Source organism: Arvicola amphibius, chromosome 1 (assembly GCF_903992535.2).
Source record: "Arvicola amphibius chromosome 1, mArvAmp1.2, whole genome shotgun sequence".
NCBI classification, from domain to species: Eukaryota; Metazoa; Chordata; class Mammalia; order Rodentia; family Cricetidae; genus Arvicola; species Arvicola amphibius.
Window position 1 is genome coordinate 48,381,577 of NC_052047.1, and position 18,610 is coordinate 48,400,186.

At 47.0% G+C, this 18,610-nt stretch overlaps 1 protein-coding gene across 1 annotated transcript in view; it reads left to right on the top strand.

Annotated features, from left to right (window-relative positions):
• Positions 1-266: 266 nt before the first annotated feature.
• The window catches only part of Ccdc149 (coiled-coil domain containing 149), an 87,473-nt gene continuing 69,129 nt past the window's right edge, over positions 267-18,610 (top strand). Inside the window, exon 1 of the mRNA XM_038346057.1 lies at positions 267-458. Within this exon, the coding sequence (XP_038201985.1) occupies positions 411-458 (48 nt within the window). The 5' untranslated portion in view covers positions 267-410. The remainder of the gene's footprint in view (positions 459-18,610) is intronic.

Sequence of the window (18,610 nt, forward strand, 5' to 3'; positions counted from 1 at the left end):
AGGGTATGGCTGGATGGGGGAGTTTGGCTTCTCAGGGTTGGGGTGACACCAGCTGTTAACCAGCCTTCTTCCCTTCACAGCAGGCCTGGGAACGATGGGGTCTAGGATTGTGTGCGGGTTCACAGGCCGGCTCCTTTCCCTAGGAGACCGGGCTGGTGACCTGGGGTCCCCAAGGCGCCGCAGCGGACGCTGGCCCCGGACTGTAGCAGGGCAGTGGTTGGGGCCCGGCTCCTCCTCCCCTTCCTCCGCGGAGGCTGACGTGGAGGCAGCCGCGCGGGCGGCGGCGGCGCGGAGGCTCGGTGGTGCCCAGCCCTCTCCCGGCTGCGCTGGTCGTGGTGGCGGCGGCAGCAGGAGCCGGAGGAGGAGAAGGGAGGCGTCTGTGCAGCCGGCCCGCGCACGCAGGAGGGGACATGGACGGCGAACGGACCGAGAGCGACTGGCAGGGGCTGGTGAGCGAGGTGAGGCCGGGGCTCCGGGCCGGCCTCCGGAGCGGCTGCAGCGGGTCTGTAACCCCCGAGAAGCCTGGTACCAGGTGGCCCCGCAGGACCTGCAGGTGCGCGGTCCATCCCGCACTTTCGGGCCTGCGGGGGCGCCGCGGTCTCCCGCGCCATCTGGTGCCAGGGTCTGGGGAGGGGCCTTTAACCCACCAGGGTTTGGCCTAGGATTGGAGAGACGAAGCAGCCCTGGGATCCGGGAGGGGAAAGACAAGCCCCACCTGCCAGCCTAGTCACCACTGTTTTGGAGGCAAGTGATTGGATGATTCTCGGTGCTGGAAAAGTGACGCCTGAGGGACAATCCGGGCCCTTGGGTAACAACTGGGCCAGGTGGCATGACTTGGAACAGTGGTTTGGGTGGATGAGTTTGGCGTCCTTGCAACGGCTGGTTCATGCGTTCACTTCTCCATTCTCTCAGCTCCTGTTTCCTGCGCCCACTGTGTGTGAAGTGGTTCATTCATTTCTCAAAGGAATGAGACAGGTGCAGAACTGATTTGACCTGTGGAAATAACACCACATCCTCCCCAGCGAGAGTGCCAGAAACACTGCCAGGAGTGAGCTTTCACACTCTTGGTCTGTCTCCTCTTTAATCTACCCAGAGTTTGGCGTCGTCCCTCCCACCCCACCCCGCTCCGTACACCCCCCCCCCCCACGCCCGCCCGCCTCAGGCTGCTGGCTTCTCCAGGTGGGAGGCATAGTTATGTCTCTCTTTCCCAAGCAAGCCACCACTCACCACCACCACCTGTGTGGATGGGTCCTCCAGTTATCTAACCACTTAATGCCCAGTTAATGCCCAGTGTGTGTAGAGCTCCACCGTCTAGGGTTTCGGCCCTAGTTTTAATTGGTTTAGCCTTGGTCTACACTGAAACCTCCCGTAGGATACCTATGTCTCAGTCCATCTCTGTCTCCTCCATCTGTTAGGCTTTATGTCAAGGGATAGATTCACAGGGAATCTTGTCTCTGGGCCCATCGAGAATCACCCATAGATAGAGAAAAGGAGGCTGGAAGGGCTTCTCCATGGAAATCCAGTGCTGGGATCTGACTCATAAGGTACAATATTCCCTGTTGTAGTAGATGTTTATTGAGAGTGCTTATTAGAAGTCAAGCACCCTAGCCAGCCATGGGATGCACACCTGTGATCCTAGCACCATGGAAGAAGTAGAGGCAGCAGGATCGGGAGTTCAAGGCCATCCTCTGCTACATAGTGAGTTCAAAGCTCTACACAAGACTCTACCTCCCCCCTCCTCAATAAATAAACAAGACGTTAGATGCACTATTCTGTGCTTAGAATTCAGTGGTCACCCATTTAGAGGGCTCCTCAGAATCTCCTGCCTGCCTTCAAAGAACACATGAGGTTTATTGGTGTAGTTTGGGAAGAAAGTCACTCAATAAACAAAGGAAGTAATCAAGTGCTAAATCGTGCCAGGTGTCCCTTGAGGGTGCCTCCCACTGGTAGGTGCATTGACCACATTGAATGGCCATGGTTTCCTAGCTGGACTGCATTTTTCAATTGGTTCTCCAATGCCTGCATTTTAAGTTCCATATACAAAAGGTGGTTGCTAAACACTCATTGAGTAAGCCCACAGATCATGAGCTAGGTGTTTTAAAAGTTGCCCCATCCATCCCCAACGAGCTTCATCTTGTTAATCTTATAATATGTAAGAACCACGCAATCGAGTTACAAAAAATTGTGAAAACTTTTCATGTTTTAAGTAAGTTCGTAATTTTTGTGGCTCCATTCATAGCTATCATGGGCCATATGCTGTAGAATAGTGGAATTTGCTGTGCACAGATGTGTGTTACAGACCTAAAATGTGAGCATGGACAGATCTTGCCTTCTGCCTCAGGAGTCACAAATGTCTCTTGACTTTGCCCTTCATGTCAATCATTGCACGGAAGCCATATTTTCCTTAGCTATCTGAGCCTCATTCTACATCAACATATATAGGAATCCCTTCTTAAGCAGCATGGAAATCAGGGCTGAGGCCAGCCAAGGAACATGCGCTCTAAGTCTTACAGCTTGTAACTAGAGGGAACATGATTTGAACCCTGGTCCGTCTTGCCCTGGGTCCTTGCTTGGCATTATGAAGCAGTGCTTTACATAATCTGTCTACATCGCTCATTAAACAGTGTGTCTCCCAAGACAGGGGCCATACCTAGTCCATCTTTGATTCTGCAATAAATGTATCAGCTTTCTCAAAATAAGGCCTACAGATCAGAGCCCCTTTGGATGCCCATGAATGTGCAAATTTCTGGGTTTCCTATCTACTTCAGTGGATGGACATGTAGTGCCTGAACGCCATAGATATATCTGAGTTTTAGCTCCCTGTAGCTGTTCTTATGTTTGGAATTTGGAATTAGGGTCTTTGGAGTCAGTCTTTCTTTGTATTGCCATCTCCCAAATAATGACAAGGAGATTTCTTATTAATTATGAATGCTTGGCCTAAGCCTAGGCTTATTCCCAAGTAGCTCTTGTAACTTAAATTAACCCATTTGTATTAATCCACGTTCTGCCATGTGGCTCATTACCTCTTCTCCATACAGTATATCTGACTCCTTCCGCATCTTGTTGGCAAAATTCTGCATGCCTTAGATTCTTCCTGTGTTCCTGTCTTCCCAGAAGTCCTGCCTATTCTCTCCTGTCTAGCTATTGGCCATCCAGCTCTTTATTAAACCAATCAGAGGATGCCTTAGGTGGAGACACATCTTCACAGTGTACACAAAGATTATCCCACAACAGGTCTTTGAAGATATTGTGAAGTTGAGATCCTTGCAATGAGATTATCTTACATTTAGGGTGAGCACTTAATCCAATAATTAGTGTCTATATTTTAGAAAGGAGTGAGAGAGGGGCTCGCAAGACACAGAGCATGGGGAAAAGGCTATAGGAAGACAGGCACAGAGAAAAAGCTTGCGAAAACTGCCAGAAAATAGAGGGGTGCAGCCACAAGCCAAGGAGAGCCCACTGGCACACTGACTCTGGACATCTGGCCTCCCTGACTGGGAGAGTAAGTTTTTATTTTTTTTATATCCCATTTGGTGTCAGTTTTTTACACTGGACACAGGAGACAAATCCACCTGCTGCTTCTAAGTACTGAGAGATGTGTGTGGAGAGATATGGCCCCAGGACTGCCTCTTTTGAAATATCAGCTGCCCAGGAAACTGCCTGTCCACTTAAATAATTAAATAATTCCAGCAGGGTTCACTGTGCATGGATTGGGCCTGGTACCTAGTCATGTAGAATTCAAGGAAGTATGGCTGGTGGCATTACCAAGAGATTTAGGGATCAGGGCCAAATGAACATTATAAGAGAACACAATCTCTTTTTGCAGAAGTCCTAATGTCTGTCCCACCAGGGTCCCTACACCATTTCCATTTCTTCTTTTAGCCCTGGCTGTTGTTTCTACCTAAGTCTCTATGGTGCTATTTATTATAAAGACTTGAGAGCCAAATGCTGGAGTGAAAACCTGCTAGCTCAAAGAGGCAGAGAAAGCACCCAGCTGCTTCCCCCTTTGCTGTTGTCCCAGAAAGAGGGTTTTCTCCTATACTGTCTGAAACAAAAACTTCTTCAACTGGATGTGTCTCCTTTCTACTTCCTGTGTGTCTCTCTATCCATCCCCCTGATTTCCTCCCACTCTCTATGGTTTTTCTTATCAACTGGTTGCTTGCTCTGCTTTTGACCTATGGTTGACTTTATTGAACCCTGTTTACCACATTCAAACAGAAAGCTCGCGAATTAAAGGTGCTAGGACTTAGCCACACCATACCTAGAAGCAGGTTCCTCCAGTAAAGACACAATCTCAGGGTTCACAGTGTGATCAAATATTCTAAAACACAGGACTGTCTTCCAGTTGTTTTCTTCCACTGGTTTGGACATGGTTTTCATTTAAAATGCGATTACAGAGATCATTTTTAGTGTAACCATTGGTGGCAGCCTTCTCTCAAGACCTGACTTCATCACTCTCTGTGTGTGAAAGAGGCATGACTGATGCTCAGAGCTGGACACTCAGTGCTTAGGGAGGTGCAGATATCGTGTCTCTCATTGCCATATGTGGGGAGCTTTCCACCTTAGAGAAACCACAAACTCAGCCACATTCGCAGCCTGTGACTTGTTTTCATTTTTCTCCCGTATCTGTGACTAATTACTTGACAAAGATAACTTGGCAGAGGAAGGTTTATTCTGGGCTCATATTTTCAGAGGGCTCAGTCCATCGTGCCAGGGAAGACAGTGGTAAAGCAGAGCAGTGCACAGACTGGTGGTAAAGAAACAGAGAGCTAGGAGAACTCAGGCCCCTTGCTGGCTTTGTCCTTCACTGCCCCCTCTATCAGCCTAGGCCCCTGGTGTGGGATGGCTCTGCCCAGATTCAGGGTGGGTCTTCTTTCATCTATTACTCTTCCCTGGAAATGCCCAAACAGATCTGCCCACAGCAGAGCTTCCGCCTACCTTCTCAGTGACTCTAAACACAGCCCAGCTGACAATCATGTCTCAGCCTAATCACCGCTTGACATTTGGCTGGTTAATTTGGGCGGGTGGTATACAGTGGCTGTGAAACAGACAAAAGACAGTGAGCGCTCTATCTCAGCTCCAAGCCACTAGAGTTCAGGCCTGTGGCTGAAGACCCAACTCTTAGTTTTAGTGTTGACAGACTCTGAAGATATTAAGATACTTAGGGACAAGACTACTCCAGTTTTGGTGAACACAAAACTTGGATCTACAGAACTTCTAAGAAAAATAAATGTATCTGTTAAAATCCTAGATACCTACTTTCTAAATGTGGTGATTTAAATAAGATAGACATCAATGTGTCTTCCGTGCTATAGGACTGCAGCACAAGTAGGCCTTTCTCTGCTCTGTGAATCAGTTCAGATCCCAGGCTCCTTCCATCTTGTTCCTCTACTATGATTTAAGGCTTGGTCATCAGCTGGGTAGTTGAACCAAGATGCTGCTACCTTCATATCTAAGCCCATAGGAAGGGGAAAGAGGGAGAGGGCAGGGGGAGTTCAGACCATGGGGCTTTTCTTCACTGAGGGATGGATGGAGAGATTTTTGCATTACTTCTGGTCATAAACCATTGGTTTGAGCATTGTTACATGGCCAACACTAACTGAAGAGATAGAAAGAAAATATAATCTTTATCTAGATAGACCCAACTTGTATTTGGGAAGGTTTGACTAAAAGGTAGAGAGTGTCTGCAGACATGGAAAGAAAAATCATCAAAGAAAGAGGCAGATAAATTGAATTTTATCAAAATTAAAAAGTATTTGCCTCTGAAAAACTTGCTTGATAAATGCAAAACAAGCCATAGGTTGGGAGAAGGTATGCACAGAATATATGCATATATATACATATATATCATATCTAGAATATAAAAGCAATTCTTATAACTAAATAAGAAAATAAGCAATCTAGTTTTCCAAATGGGCAAAGTTAAGTACATGCTGCTCTGAAGATGAGATAGGGATGGCAAGTAAGCACCTACACAGATGTTCAGCATCATCAGTCACCAGGGAAATGGAAATTGGAACCACAGGGAGAAACCACAACACTCCGATTAGAATGGAAAAACAGCAAACAACTAATGAAGAACTGACAGGGTGCAGAGCCACCAGAGTCTCCATTGCTGGAGGAGCAGACCGTGGTTGTCACTTCTGAAAAAGTGTGTGTGTGTGTATGTCTGTATGTCTGTGTGTGTGTCTGTGTGTCTATATGTCTGTGTGTTTCTTTGTGTGTGTGTGGTGTGTATATGTATTTTTTTCTCTGTGTGTGTGTCTATGTGTGTTTCTGTGTGTCTGTATGTGTTTCTCTTTCTCTCTCTGTATGTCTGTGCATGTTTCTGTGTGTGTGTTTCTGTGTATGTGTATGTGTGTGTATCTGTATGTTTCTCTGTGTTTCTGTGTGTGTGTGTGTCAGTGTGTTTCTCTGTGTCTCTCTGTGTGTTTTTCTCTTTCTGTGTGTCTATGTGTGTTTCTGTGTGTCTGTATGTGTTTCTCTCTCTCTCTCTCTCTCTCTCTCTCTCTCTCTCTCTCTCTCTGTATGTCTGTGCATGTTTCTGTGTGTGTGTGTATTTCTGTGTATGTGTGTGTGTCTGTGTTCACAGGGGCCGGTGGAGGATAACCAATGTTCTGCTCTATCATTATCTGCCACATTCCCATGAGACAGGGTCTCTTACTGACCCTAGAACTAGACTGGCAGCCAGCAATCTGCAGAGATCTTCTTGGCTCCTCCCCACATTTGCTGGGGTTAGTGTTGGGGTTACAGCATGTGCCATGCCAACAGCCGCCTCTTTATTTGGATTTTTACTGAGGATTTGAACTCAGGTCCTCACGCTTATGCAGCAAATGCTCTTGTCAACTGAGCCTCTTCTCTAGCCTCTCCTATGTCTTCTAAACACACCTTTACTAAGGTTTTGTTGAGATGTGTAAAATACCACACTTCTTTAGGGTGTGCAGTCGATGGTTGGGACATTAATACACACCTTGTAAGGCTTATTACTAAGACCAAAGAATAAAGAATTCTTTGAAAAGTCAGAAGTAAGGGGATAGAAAAGCCTTGTGGTTTGTTAGAGCCTTGAAGTGGTGTGAAAGAGGAACGTGGGGGGAACTTTCTGATTTGATGAACATATCCTGTGTTTTGTTTATGATGATAACTATAAGTTTATTAAAGTGTATAGAACTTCAAACTTTGCAAAGGTGGTTTTGCCTATGTAAATTACATGTAAATACTATAATAAATGTAGCCTTATTCTTTGTAATTCTTCAACCCAACAGGTTTGTGTCTAAATTAGCACATTCCCTCTCCAGCCCTCACTTCCTCTCTCCCAACACTAATCAGGCTAGGCTCAGCATTCCTTCAAAGACACTAAAGGCCAAGTCCTCCTTCACACTCTGATTCCATCCTACCCTTGATGTAGGCTATACTCTCTTATCTTTGGGAGATCTTGGTGGAGGGAGCTACTGGGGAGCCATTTATGCCTGGACATCACGAGGGCAAGGCATTTAAAATGGAAAAGGCCATTACTTTATTACCTGGGTTTTGCTGGGCTTCTCCTTCACTGGGACAGGAAGACAGGATGTCTGGCCTCTTAAAAAAGAGACACACACACACAGGGAAAAATGGCAATGGCTACAGGAAATGGAGGTGAGATGGGAAGACAGGCCTGCCCTGTTATTATTTTGAAGTAGTCACTCCCATTAAAAGGTATTTTTATTGACTAAAAGAACTATGTTCAATAGTACATGAGCTGGGCAGAGGAGCAGAGGTTGAGGAAGTGGAATGTGAACAGACTCTCTTCTCTTTAGTTAAAGAGGGCAAAAAAATATCAGGAGCAGAAATAGGTATGAGCCTGAGCTGGTGTTTGTGCTGTTAGGAAGCAGTCCAAGGAGGAACTACTGGGTTGGGGGAATAGCACGCATGGCGGTTAGATAGCCAGGGTAGATCAGGTGAAAAGTGGATTCAGAGGCCAGACAGCAGGGTGTGCTCTGATGTAGCCAGAGCAGAGAGGCACCAAATGCTTGTTCAGCTAAAGCCCAATGTGATGAAAGCACTTGGGGTCAGTTTGTTTCCATTGAACTCGCTTGTCACAGAGCTTCAATCACCTGCAGGGCACGGTGCCAGGCAGTAGGAATGGAATGGAGAAGAGACAGGTGAGGGCGAGCTACCGCTGATCGGATCCTTTCTGTCAACACCAACACTCTCAGTTGCCTTGCGTGTTCTGGAGAAAGGTCTAGGAGAGCCAGACTTCTGGTTTTGAGTAAGTGAGTTTATTAAGGATACAGGAAGTGAAAAAAAAAAAGAACAAATAGCAATTAGCAGATAGGAAGAAGACAGTAGATTGCAGATAAGACAGTAAAATATTAGGTTGGGAGTTTACGACGTTTCGCAGACTTGACTGGAGTAGCACAATTGAAAGAACGAACAAAGGAGACACCATCAAATCTGGAGCCTATAGATATCCAGTAGAAAATCAATGGGGCAGTTTCACGGAGGCACAACCAGTTGGAGATCTCCCTCCTGAGTCCTGGGCCAAGCAAAGTGTCCCCCCTCAGCTGGGCCTCCAAGTGAAAGAACAAATAGCAACAGGTGGAGATGACATCACTAAACATCTATCAGGGTGGGCTGGGGAAGCCGGGGCGGTCAGGTGATGGCGGGTTTTCTCCATCCTCCCCATGGCTGAGCAGCAGGCTGTTTTGTTCTATGGGATAAACAGCAGTAACCTCAGTTGGAAGTAGTTTACTTCCTAGCTGTTCTCAGATGACAATTGACATAAATTTGCTGTGTCTAAAGTGTGTGTGTGTGTGTGTGTGTGTGTGTGTGCTCCCTTTCTAGACTCAGCTTCTCATAGAATGTACATCAATGAATCCTAATTATTCTGTCATTGTCTATCTCTCTACTGGACCCAAAAGCATTGAACTTGTTGAGAATAAGTAACTCTAAGTTTTTAATTTGTAACCTTAGCATTTAGAACTGGACTTGTTCATTGTAGGGAAGCATAGTCATAAGTAAAGACTGTAAGATAGGGTCAGTGTTTTGAAAGAATGGAGAGATATAGAAATGCAGAATGAATGGACATTGAACACAATGACGATGGGGAACATTTCTAAGGAAGACCCATGCAGGATCCATAGCGAGCTGGATGGGGTAGATGGGAGGAGTGATGGCTCTTGAATGGCACCTTGAGCATCACAGTGCTGGGAATGGCAGGAGGTGGGGGCTATGGAGCTTGGTAAGGAGAGGGTGCGTGTTCTATTTTGAACTCTGCATTGTTCAGCTTGCTGGGAGAGCTTGAACTCTTGTAAGGAGAGCTGAGTGCTCACTGGGAATGCTTCTGATGAGCAGCTATCTTTGTAGTGGCAGGCTAATTTCAGAGTAAGTTTATTAAAATTAGCATGTTGGGAGAGGGGACTGAGCACACTGCTATTTTTAACTAATAGGATTCATGTTCTCTCCTATGCAGAGAAATTCACATATGTACTTCTAAATTTGACAATTTATACTCTTTTTATGTTGAAAACTTAACTGAGTTTCACACTGAATCAGATACACTGGCTGGAGACCGAAAGAGGATTGTGGCTAGTCTCTCAATGAAAGTGACCAGAATAAATGACGTTTCTTACACACAGCCTCTTTTCCCATCAATTACACCAAACTGGGACTGTCGCCTGACCTTTTTCTGGCGAGGCTTGAACAATTGTCTGTTTGCCCACACAGGCCACTGTTGATAACCAAAGAAAAGATTCCATTCTAGCTTGGTGATCCAATGAGCTTCCTGGGAGTCGCCTATAGGAGCGTGGGTGACCCAGAAGCAGCTGCTTCACCCTAAAGCCTGCCCCACAATGATGACAGTTCATAGAAACCATATCCATGGAGCTCTCTGTCCATCTTGCAGGCAGCTCCATTGAAGAGTGTCCTCTCCCCTGGCGATTGTCCACTGCTCATGTAACACTTGAGTCTCCTGATTTTCCCAGCTCTTGAGCCTTGCTGACTTTCTGAGCTTCCCCCAGCCTTGGGACTTCTTCTTGGCGTCCTGCTTCCCTCCAGGAAGGAATGATTTAATTTGAAAGAAAGTGCTACACAGTGCCAGCTTTGGCTCCCTCATAGCAAGAACTTGGCTTAGGTTTGCCAGGATAGGGTCTGCTCCTATCCTGGGGGCTGCAGACAAATGGTACCACATGCTGGGACTAAATGATTCCCAGGGGACACAAACACTATGGTTTGTGTAGGAAGTATTCTGCCACCCAAGGCTCAAATATTAAAAGTTTAATTCCCCAGCAGGTGGTCATCATTGCAGGAGGCTGGCTCATGAAGGCTGTGACCTCCTCCGGGAATGGACCTGTGAATTGATTCATACTTCACTGGTGTTACTGAGAAGCGATGGGAACTGGAGAAGGAGGGTTCTCTTGGCGGAAGTAAGCCACCTGAGGGATGTATTGGAAGGATGTCTGGCCCCAGAGTCTTTCTTTTCCTCCTCTGCTGCCTGGCTGCTGTGAGGGGAGCGGCTGGACTCTTCTGGGCCGCTGTTGTGTGATACTTCCGCCTTGACACAGGCCTGAAAGCATGGACCCAGCCAACCTTACCTTGAAATCAAGAACCCTTCTTCCTTTTAAGTTGTTCATGTCAGGCATTTTGTTGGAGGAAGTATGCCTCTGGCAGGTGGGCTTTGAGGTTTCAAAAGTCCAAGTCAAACCCAGAGTCTCTCTCTGCCCACTGATCAGGATGTAGCTACTGCTCCAGCACCTGCATGCCGCCATGCTCCCTGCCACGATGATAATGGACTAAACCTCTGGAACTGTTAGCAAACCCCCATTAAATGCTTTCTTTTATAAGAGCTGTCATGGTCCCAGTGTCTCTTCACAGCAACAGAACGCTGAGTAAGATGACTCCCCAAATCATGGTCATTGAGCCTGAAGCTGGCGCTTCTTCCTCGGGCATCTTTCTTGAAAACCCTTTTCCATCAGTACCTGCCTGCAGCCTGAGAGAGAACGGAACTTCTCTGTATATGTGAATGGGCTTTTGCAAGGTTAGTGAGCTCCTCAGAGATGGTTCACGACTGCTTAAGGAAAGCCGGGAGTCGGTTTTAGAATGCTGAAGCTTTTTCTGTGGTGACTGCTTGGGAGCACGAGCTGAGGCAAGACCCCGACAGGATTGATCCATTTTGAACCATTAGCTTCACATCCTCATTTATAGAAAATGAAACGTGGCTGCCCCTGCCCACCTACCCATAGTTTGATTAGTGACTGCCACACAGGTAGGGCTCAGCAATGTGAGGATGCACCCCCAGTTGTTCTTGGTAGAAAGGGATGGTGCGAAGAAATGAGGGTCCATCCTCACAGTGTTTCTGGAACAGGCTGGGTCACAGGTAAAGGTCACCCTTCAGTACACTACTGGGCATGCTCTGTTACGAAGTCTCTTCCCTGGCACAGCTGGCCTTGGGTGTGTCCACTGGTGACCAAACATGAAGTCATTACATGCATTGTACTTCAGGGCAATTTAGCAGGGGAAAGAGGAAGGTTCTGGATGGAGGTGACTTCTGGGGCAGGAATGGTGGGCAGAATTTCAGCATGTGGGGTGTTCTTGTTGTTTTTCTGTTGCTGTATAAAATACCCTGACAGAAGAAACTTAGTAAGGAAGGAAGGAGGGAAGGAAGGAGAGAAAGAAGAATGGATGGGTCTCTTTTGGCTCACAGCTCCAGTATATAGTCCATCATGTGGGTGTGTCGAGGCAGCAGGAGCTCGAAGCAGCTCTTCACAATGCACCTACAGTCAGGAAACAGAGATGAATCCTCCTCATCAACTAGCTTCCCCTTCTTGTGCAGTCTAGGAATGGTGCTGTCCTCCCTTTGGGTGGGTCTCCATACTTAAATTAACAGTCTGGATCATCCCTCTAAGGCACGCCCGGAGGCTAACCTACACAAAAATAATCCTTCGTGTGTGTCATCTAGGCGACTCTAGATCCTGGCAGGTGTTAGCCATCCCATGGAGATGCAGAGGAACAGTGCTCCAGGCAGAGGGAATGGAGATGGGAAAAGTGCAGAGCTGGCAGAACACAGACTCTGTTGGTGAAACCACAGCTCATCCGGCTTCAGGTGGGGACACTTGGACTTCAAGTGCCCCAGCAGCAGTAGAGAAGTTAGAGGATGTCTAAAAGTGTGTTTTCGAGCCCCACTCCCGTGCAGAGTGCTTATCTTCGTCAGGCTGCAGGAAAGCCCTTCCCCAGGGCATCAGAGATGCCTCTGCAAATGGAGGTGATGTGTCAGCTGCAGCTGTCAACACGATGCCATTGCAAATTCATGCTGATGGGGCACAGATTGACGTGCCTGCTTGCTCTGCCATCTGTAAATCCACGACGAAGGCAATATTGGAGGTGGTTGGGTGGGGTGGGGAGGGGAACTCCCTTTTTCTAGCCTGTTCCAATTTGCTTTATAATTGGTTCCAGCCTGATGTGAATGTGGGGTCAGCCTGTAACCTTCTTTCCCTCCACAGCCTTTCTAGACCTTGCAGTGTGCTCGCTGGCTACTCTGTCTGTTCCAGGCAACTTTTTGCCTATGACCTCTTTTGAGAACCCCTTAACTTCCAGCTTTGCACCCCCTTCATTGTCCCTGAGCATCATCTCCTCTCAAGCCCACATTGTTCTGCTCCTCTTCACTCCGGCCCCCGTATGATTTTGAGAACATCGGCCAACCCCTCTGATTTCTGGCTTTGCTGAGTAAAGTTGAGTTTAGTGTTTAGGAGAAAGACACGACACTTGCTCACAGGGAACTAACAGTAACCTCCTTCCAGGATTGTATTAGAAACGTCATCAGCCTTCCTGTACCCCCAGCCTTCCTGCACCCCCAGCTTTCCTGCACCCCCAGCCTTCCTGCACCCCCAGCCCTCCTGCACCCCTAGTCAATTCCACCTTTCTATCCTGTCCATGACAGCTAGCTCAAGATCCAGTCATAAGAGTCTGACTGTAACTTTTCCTTGCTCATGGAGCCTCCGCTTGCTGTTGGCTCTCACTTTGGCCCCAGCTTTGCTGTCAGTTAAAGCATGTCTTACTTTCATCCAAACCAAATGGACCAACTCTATATCGTGTTTCTCTTTCCATACGTCTAGCAGTCCTGGCAAGCAGAACCACTTCCGGTATATGTGAAGACTGGTTCCCCTCACCTACCTTTCCACATGCTCCATTCTCTGCCCGGAACTGTCGCACCCCTTCTTTTCCTTACTCGCATTTCAAGGCTCAGCCATCGGTGCCATGGCCCACTGCTAAAGTTGTCTTCCTGTCTGCCATCCCACAGCATCCATTGAGCCAAACTTGCTCTGTCCAAATGTCCCTGTGGGGGCTTAGGCTGAGATTGTTCTTGCTTTGCCTTCAGCCTGGAGTCGCTGCAAGAAGGGCAAGGCTGTTTTATTGTAGAATCTCCACTGGGCCCCTTGAAGCACACCCCCACCCCCAGCAGTAAACAAATTCAGAAGAGATGGCAACCTCAATGATTTGTGGTTAACACTTCAATTGAAAGACTACTGAATCAAAATAAGGACATTATATTTTTTATGAGAATAACATCATCTGTTTTTCCCCCCTCAAAGTCTCCTTCTATCCATTTCATTCCACAGGGCTTCTGACTTTCAGAGTATAGATTGTGATCTCTCGGAGGTGGTAAGTCAAGCCACCTTCAGATAAGCTCTCGGGATTTATGCATTAACTGTAACTCACTTTTCTCCTCCCCATTTCTCTCCCCTCATTCTTTCTATGCTGGAATTGTACTGTATCAGAGATATTGCTAGGAAAAGGCAGGCAGAGGCTGTGGGTGGGAAATCATTTGGTTATAAAGAGCTATTTCTATAATGGAATCTGACCTGCCCCTGAGTGTTCACCACGTTCTTCCTCTGCTCTCGACTGGAATTAGCTTGCTCCAAAGGTCATTTGCCACCTAGGCTTGACTCTTCGGCAACAAAGTTCCACAATTTCTTTTTTAGAAAGATGTATTTTACTTTTTGTGTTCTATTCTCTCTCTCTCTCCCTAGAATAGGGTGTCATTTCCCCTTCCTGGAGCTGGAGTTACAGATGATTGTCACCTGATAGGAGTGCTGGGGATTGAACATGGGTCCTCTAGAAGAGCAGCAAGGGCTCCTGCCTCCTGAGATGTCTCTTTAGCCCCAGTCACACAGTGTCTTTGGTCTCTGTGGTCATTTTCTCATCAAGCAAAGTGTTAACAAAGTCATTCTTCACACCTCTTTTTCTTCAACTGATATTTAAAGGCATTAACTATGTCCTAGGTACTTTACCAAAAGTTGGGATGCACAATCCAGAAGGCGGTTCTCCCCACAACTGTGTTTGAGGCTAGAGCAGGTATTCCTGGGAATTCCAAGTGTTTATGAAGTATCTACAAATTCAGAGCCCTTATTTGTGGTTACTCAGCAACATCTAGGAGCAGAGGGCTTTATGTTAATTTCAAATCACTCGTTTTGCCGTGAAACCAGGGGTTCGTGCTGGAAGGCGTGTGCCCAGGTATCTCTTACCCTTGCTTTCAGACGTCTGGAAAATATCTTTTCTCATGTTGGTTCCCATCTCACTTAGGCCTATGCCCCAAATATTGAGTTAAAAAGCAAGATTTTGGAATATCAAGATGGAACAGATTCAAAACTGTGGGCCCTCACGTTGGGGTTTGACTCGGGGTTCCTTCCTGCATGCCACATAGGCTAGCAGCAGCACCAATGGGGTCAGCAGCCCTGTAGTTGTGACTGTATCCTAAAGGGGGCATCAAAATACCTCTCGTAGTGCAGCTGGAAGCAGGTATACCAGATGACCTAATAATACTCAGGGTTTACTTCACCAGCCTGGACTTGCCTCTCCCTGGCTGTGTAGAGTGTCCTCAGGCAACATAGAAGGCTTGGCCATGGTGGCCTAGATTTTTTTTTTTTTTTTTTTTTTTTGGTTTTTCGAGACAGGGTTTCTCTGTGGCTTTGGAGCCTGTCCTGGAACTAGCTCTTGTAGACCAGGCTGGTCTCGAACTCACAGAGATCCACCTGCCTCTGCCTCCCGAGTGCTGGGATTAAAGGCGTGCGCCACCACCGCCCGGCTTGGCCTAGATTTTTGAATGTGGAAGGATTTAGGAAGAAAAGTAAATGACCAAAGCTATTATATAGGCTTGATACATATCTTAGGTAATGATGGGTTTTAACTTTAATATTGAGTAATATAAATTCTCTGTACACTTCAAATTCACAAAATATGGATGTGTTTAAGGAGAGAAATCTATAATTTATCCAGGCCTCATTGCTGTTGACATAGAAGCACAATCTCCCATTTCTCGTGTTGTTATTTCTCCAGAGTGAACCTGGAGTAGTATATGCTGTTTTATTTTTGTCCTTATAGAGACTGTCTTGCAGGCAGTGAAAGCACACATTGTATGTGGAAAGATCAATGAAGTTTTTACATGTGTATGCAGCTGTGTGGCCATGTGTTTACCAGCGTGAACCAGGGAGAGCCAGGCCTGAAAAGGAGGCAGACTGAAGTCTCAAGCAACAGCCAACTTTGTACAGAGCATCAGATAATTTATGCTCTGAGTTGAGAAGGGTCACCTGAACAAAGCAGATAATCCCAAAGACAAGCCATGTTTTTTGTTTTTCTGTAATGCATATGAATAACAACAGCTGTAAAGTCTCTCCTATCTGCTACATCTGGAAGGAGCATGGAAACACATTCTATGAACAGTTCTGTGTTTTGAAGAAGCTAAGGTCACAGGACTCTTGTCTTGTTTTCTTCGAGTTTTCTCACAAGCACTCAGAATTCTCACGGACTCCATTCTTGGACTGTGTTCCAGCTGCCTTGCGTAGATATAAAATCCAGAACATTCCAAGCTCTCCAACAGGTTCTATATGCCCTTCTTACTCAACTTGTCCCTCTTCTCCACACCTCCCAGCGGTCACCGTTGTTCTGCATTTCGTCACCATATGGTATTTGTATTACTCACTTCCTACCCAGTGGTAACTCTTAGATCATTCCGTGTTACTTACTGTTCCTTGTCACCATCACACACAGTGGTAGGGCAGGATTCTAAGCTATTGATACCTTTGTTAAACCTTACGTGTGTGTTTTAGAAATTGCGTTGTTTTCCACTGTCAGAGAGGTCAGGGGTTTGACATCAGGAGCTCTGAATCAGGCCTTCCAGGGCAGTGAGGTGAGAGTAGTTGGTGTGATAATTTTGGGGTGGGGGGATCAGGGCACTGGCTTCTGCCTTCCATAGATCACTCTATAAGCACACCTGGGTTCTGTAGAACATTCTGATGCCAGTTCTTGCCTGCGTGTGAAAAGGCATCTGATATCCCAGTTTGACGACTGCACGGTGGTGTTTGCAGGAGAGCAAATTCTAGATGCTTGCTCATCCCAATTACAAACGTTTTCTTGGAAAATTCTAGAAGAGGGAGCTGGAAAGATGGCTTAGGGGTTAAGAGTACGTGTTGCTTTTTCAGAGGATCTAGGTTCAGTTTCCAGGACATGGCTCACAGCCATGAGCTTCCATGAGCTCCAGGCACACAAAGGCTGTACAGACATACAAGTAGGCTAAGCACTTTTGCACATCAAATAATTTTATAATAAACAAACAAATAAAAATTTCTTTAAAACGTGAAATAAATTTCGGAAAGAGAAGAGGCTTCCATCTTGCTGGCTGCTACTTTGTACATTTATGGGCTGGTCACAGGGTCTGCTTCATAGGTCCTCCTTGTGAGGGCCACATGAGCGCCTGTCTGCTATGGCTGAAACAATTCCAGAATAAACACTCGTTTGAAATTTAGTCTTTGTACCTTGCCACAGTGCGGACAGCAACCAGTACTGATGATTCTCAGCTACTCAGCATTCCTGAGAGTGGCTCCGCTGTTAAAGAGCACTTACTGCTCTTCCTGAGGACTGGAGCTCAGTTCCCAGTGCCCACACTGATGACCTCTGACTCCCAAACCCATTTACCACTGCTGTGTCCACATCCCCCCCTCTCTGCGTCTCATCTCCTTTAGAAACGGCTAGTCTGGCCATCGAATCAGCCGTCCATCTGATATTTCTGTTTGTGCTGCTCCTGACGATGCTGAATTCCTTTACTGGTGGGGAAATATGTGAACCTGACGTTTCCTGCCTCAGTGCCTTCTGAGTACAGGGCCAGGAATGCTTCTGTTAAGTGTCCGACCTTCAGACTACACTTGCAGGCTAAAACAGCACACCTTAGTGACATTTGAATGCTGTTTTGATGAATGGCAGTGACCAAAGTGGTGGGGGACAAACAGACTGTGGAAGAAAACAAAACCTGTACCCAGTGTTGGTTTGAGTTCCACTGGGGGTCTGTAGTCAATGGAGATTTTTCACCTTCTGGAAAAGTCATGGTCTCAGGCCACCCACAGGGACCTTTCTGTTAACATCACCAACCCATGTGCAGTCGACAGCCAGAGAAATAGATCCTCCATGACACGTCTTTCCACTTCAGCTTGTCCCCTGAAAACGCCAGTGGTTTGAATCCCTTCCCTGCATCCCAGACTGAGTCTCCACCTGACTTTTTACTGTGGGCTGGTTCTGAACTGACAGCTCTTGTTGAGGAGAATTTCTCCCTCATCAGTCATGCCTGGAGATGGTGGGAAGAAAATAAGCACTGCGAAGATGAAGCGGGAGAGCAAATTAGCAATGCTCGGGGAGAGGCGAACAGGGCGCAGAGCAGGCAAGCAAACAGTTCCCCGCCTCAGGCTGCGGCTGGGGACACCTCCATACTGCAGGCGGAAATTCAGGGCCCAAGTGGTCCTTTAGGGATGTCTATGAGGTTCTCATCCAGAGAAAACGACTGTAATGATCACGATTGGTTGGAATCCTGGCAGATGGTGGCAAGAGCTCTACTTACTTGGGTAATTAAAGCGGTAAGGATTTGCATGGTTGATTTGAAGGATCTCGAGGCTGCGGATGCCCGCGTGTGGGGCGGACTGGGATGGAGCACCTCCTTGCTTTAGAGGATATGCACCTGGCGCCAGTAGGAGAGGATGGGGGCAGAGACTGTTCCCACGCAGGCTCTATCTCCAGCTCTCTGGTCCACTCATGAGACTGTTTAGCCCCGCAGGAGATGCAGAAAGGTGGAGTCTGCTCTCAAACTTAGGAGGGAGACTTTTCTTCTTTTCGGTGGTTCGGACACAATTCTCTTGATTACTGTGATGACAGGATGTGTAATATTGGGAGTCGCGGCTGTGACTCAGGTGCTCAAGTGCCCTTTGCCTGCTTAGCACGTGGAAGCAGGCAGCTGGAGTCCCAGTACGATCAAAGGAAATGGCTGGTAGCGTTAGAGTTTCAACATTTCATTTTAGGCGAACTGTTTAATGGAGTCCTTGCCACCCTCCTATGAGTGAGATAGGGCCACCGGTGTGGTGCAATAGCCACCGGGCAGGCCTGCATTCAAATCTCACTTTTGCCTAGGACAATGTTTTGCTGGTGTTCTGGGTTCCTTAAGAGCAAATCCCTTGAAGACTTTTTTGTTTTTCTTCCTCTGTAGAGGAAATGGCAGTCCATCCCCTTTGGGATGGAGATTTTGATCAATGGTGGGTGCAAGGAGCTGTGTCCTTCTCAAGGCTCCAGAGTGATGAAGACCCTGCCCATGTTTTATGTGCAG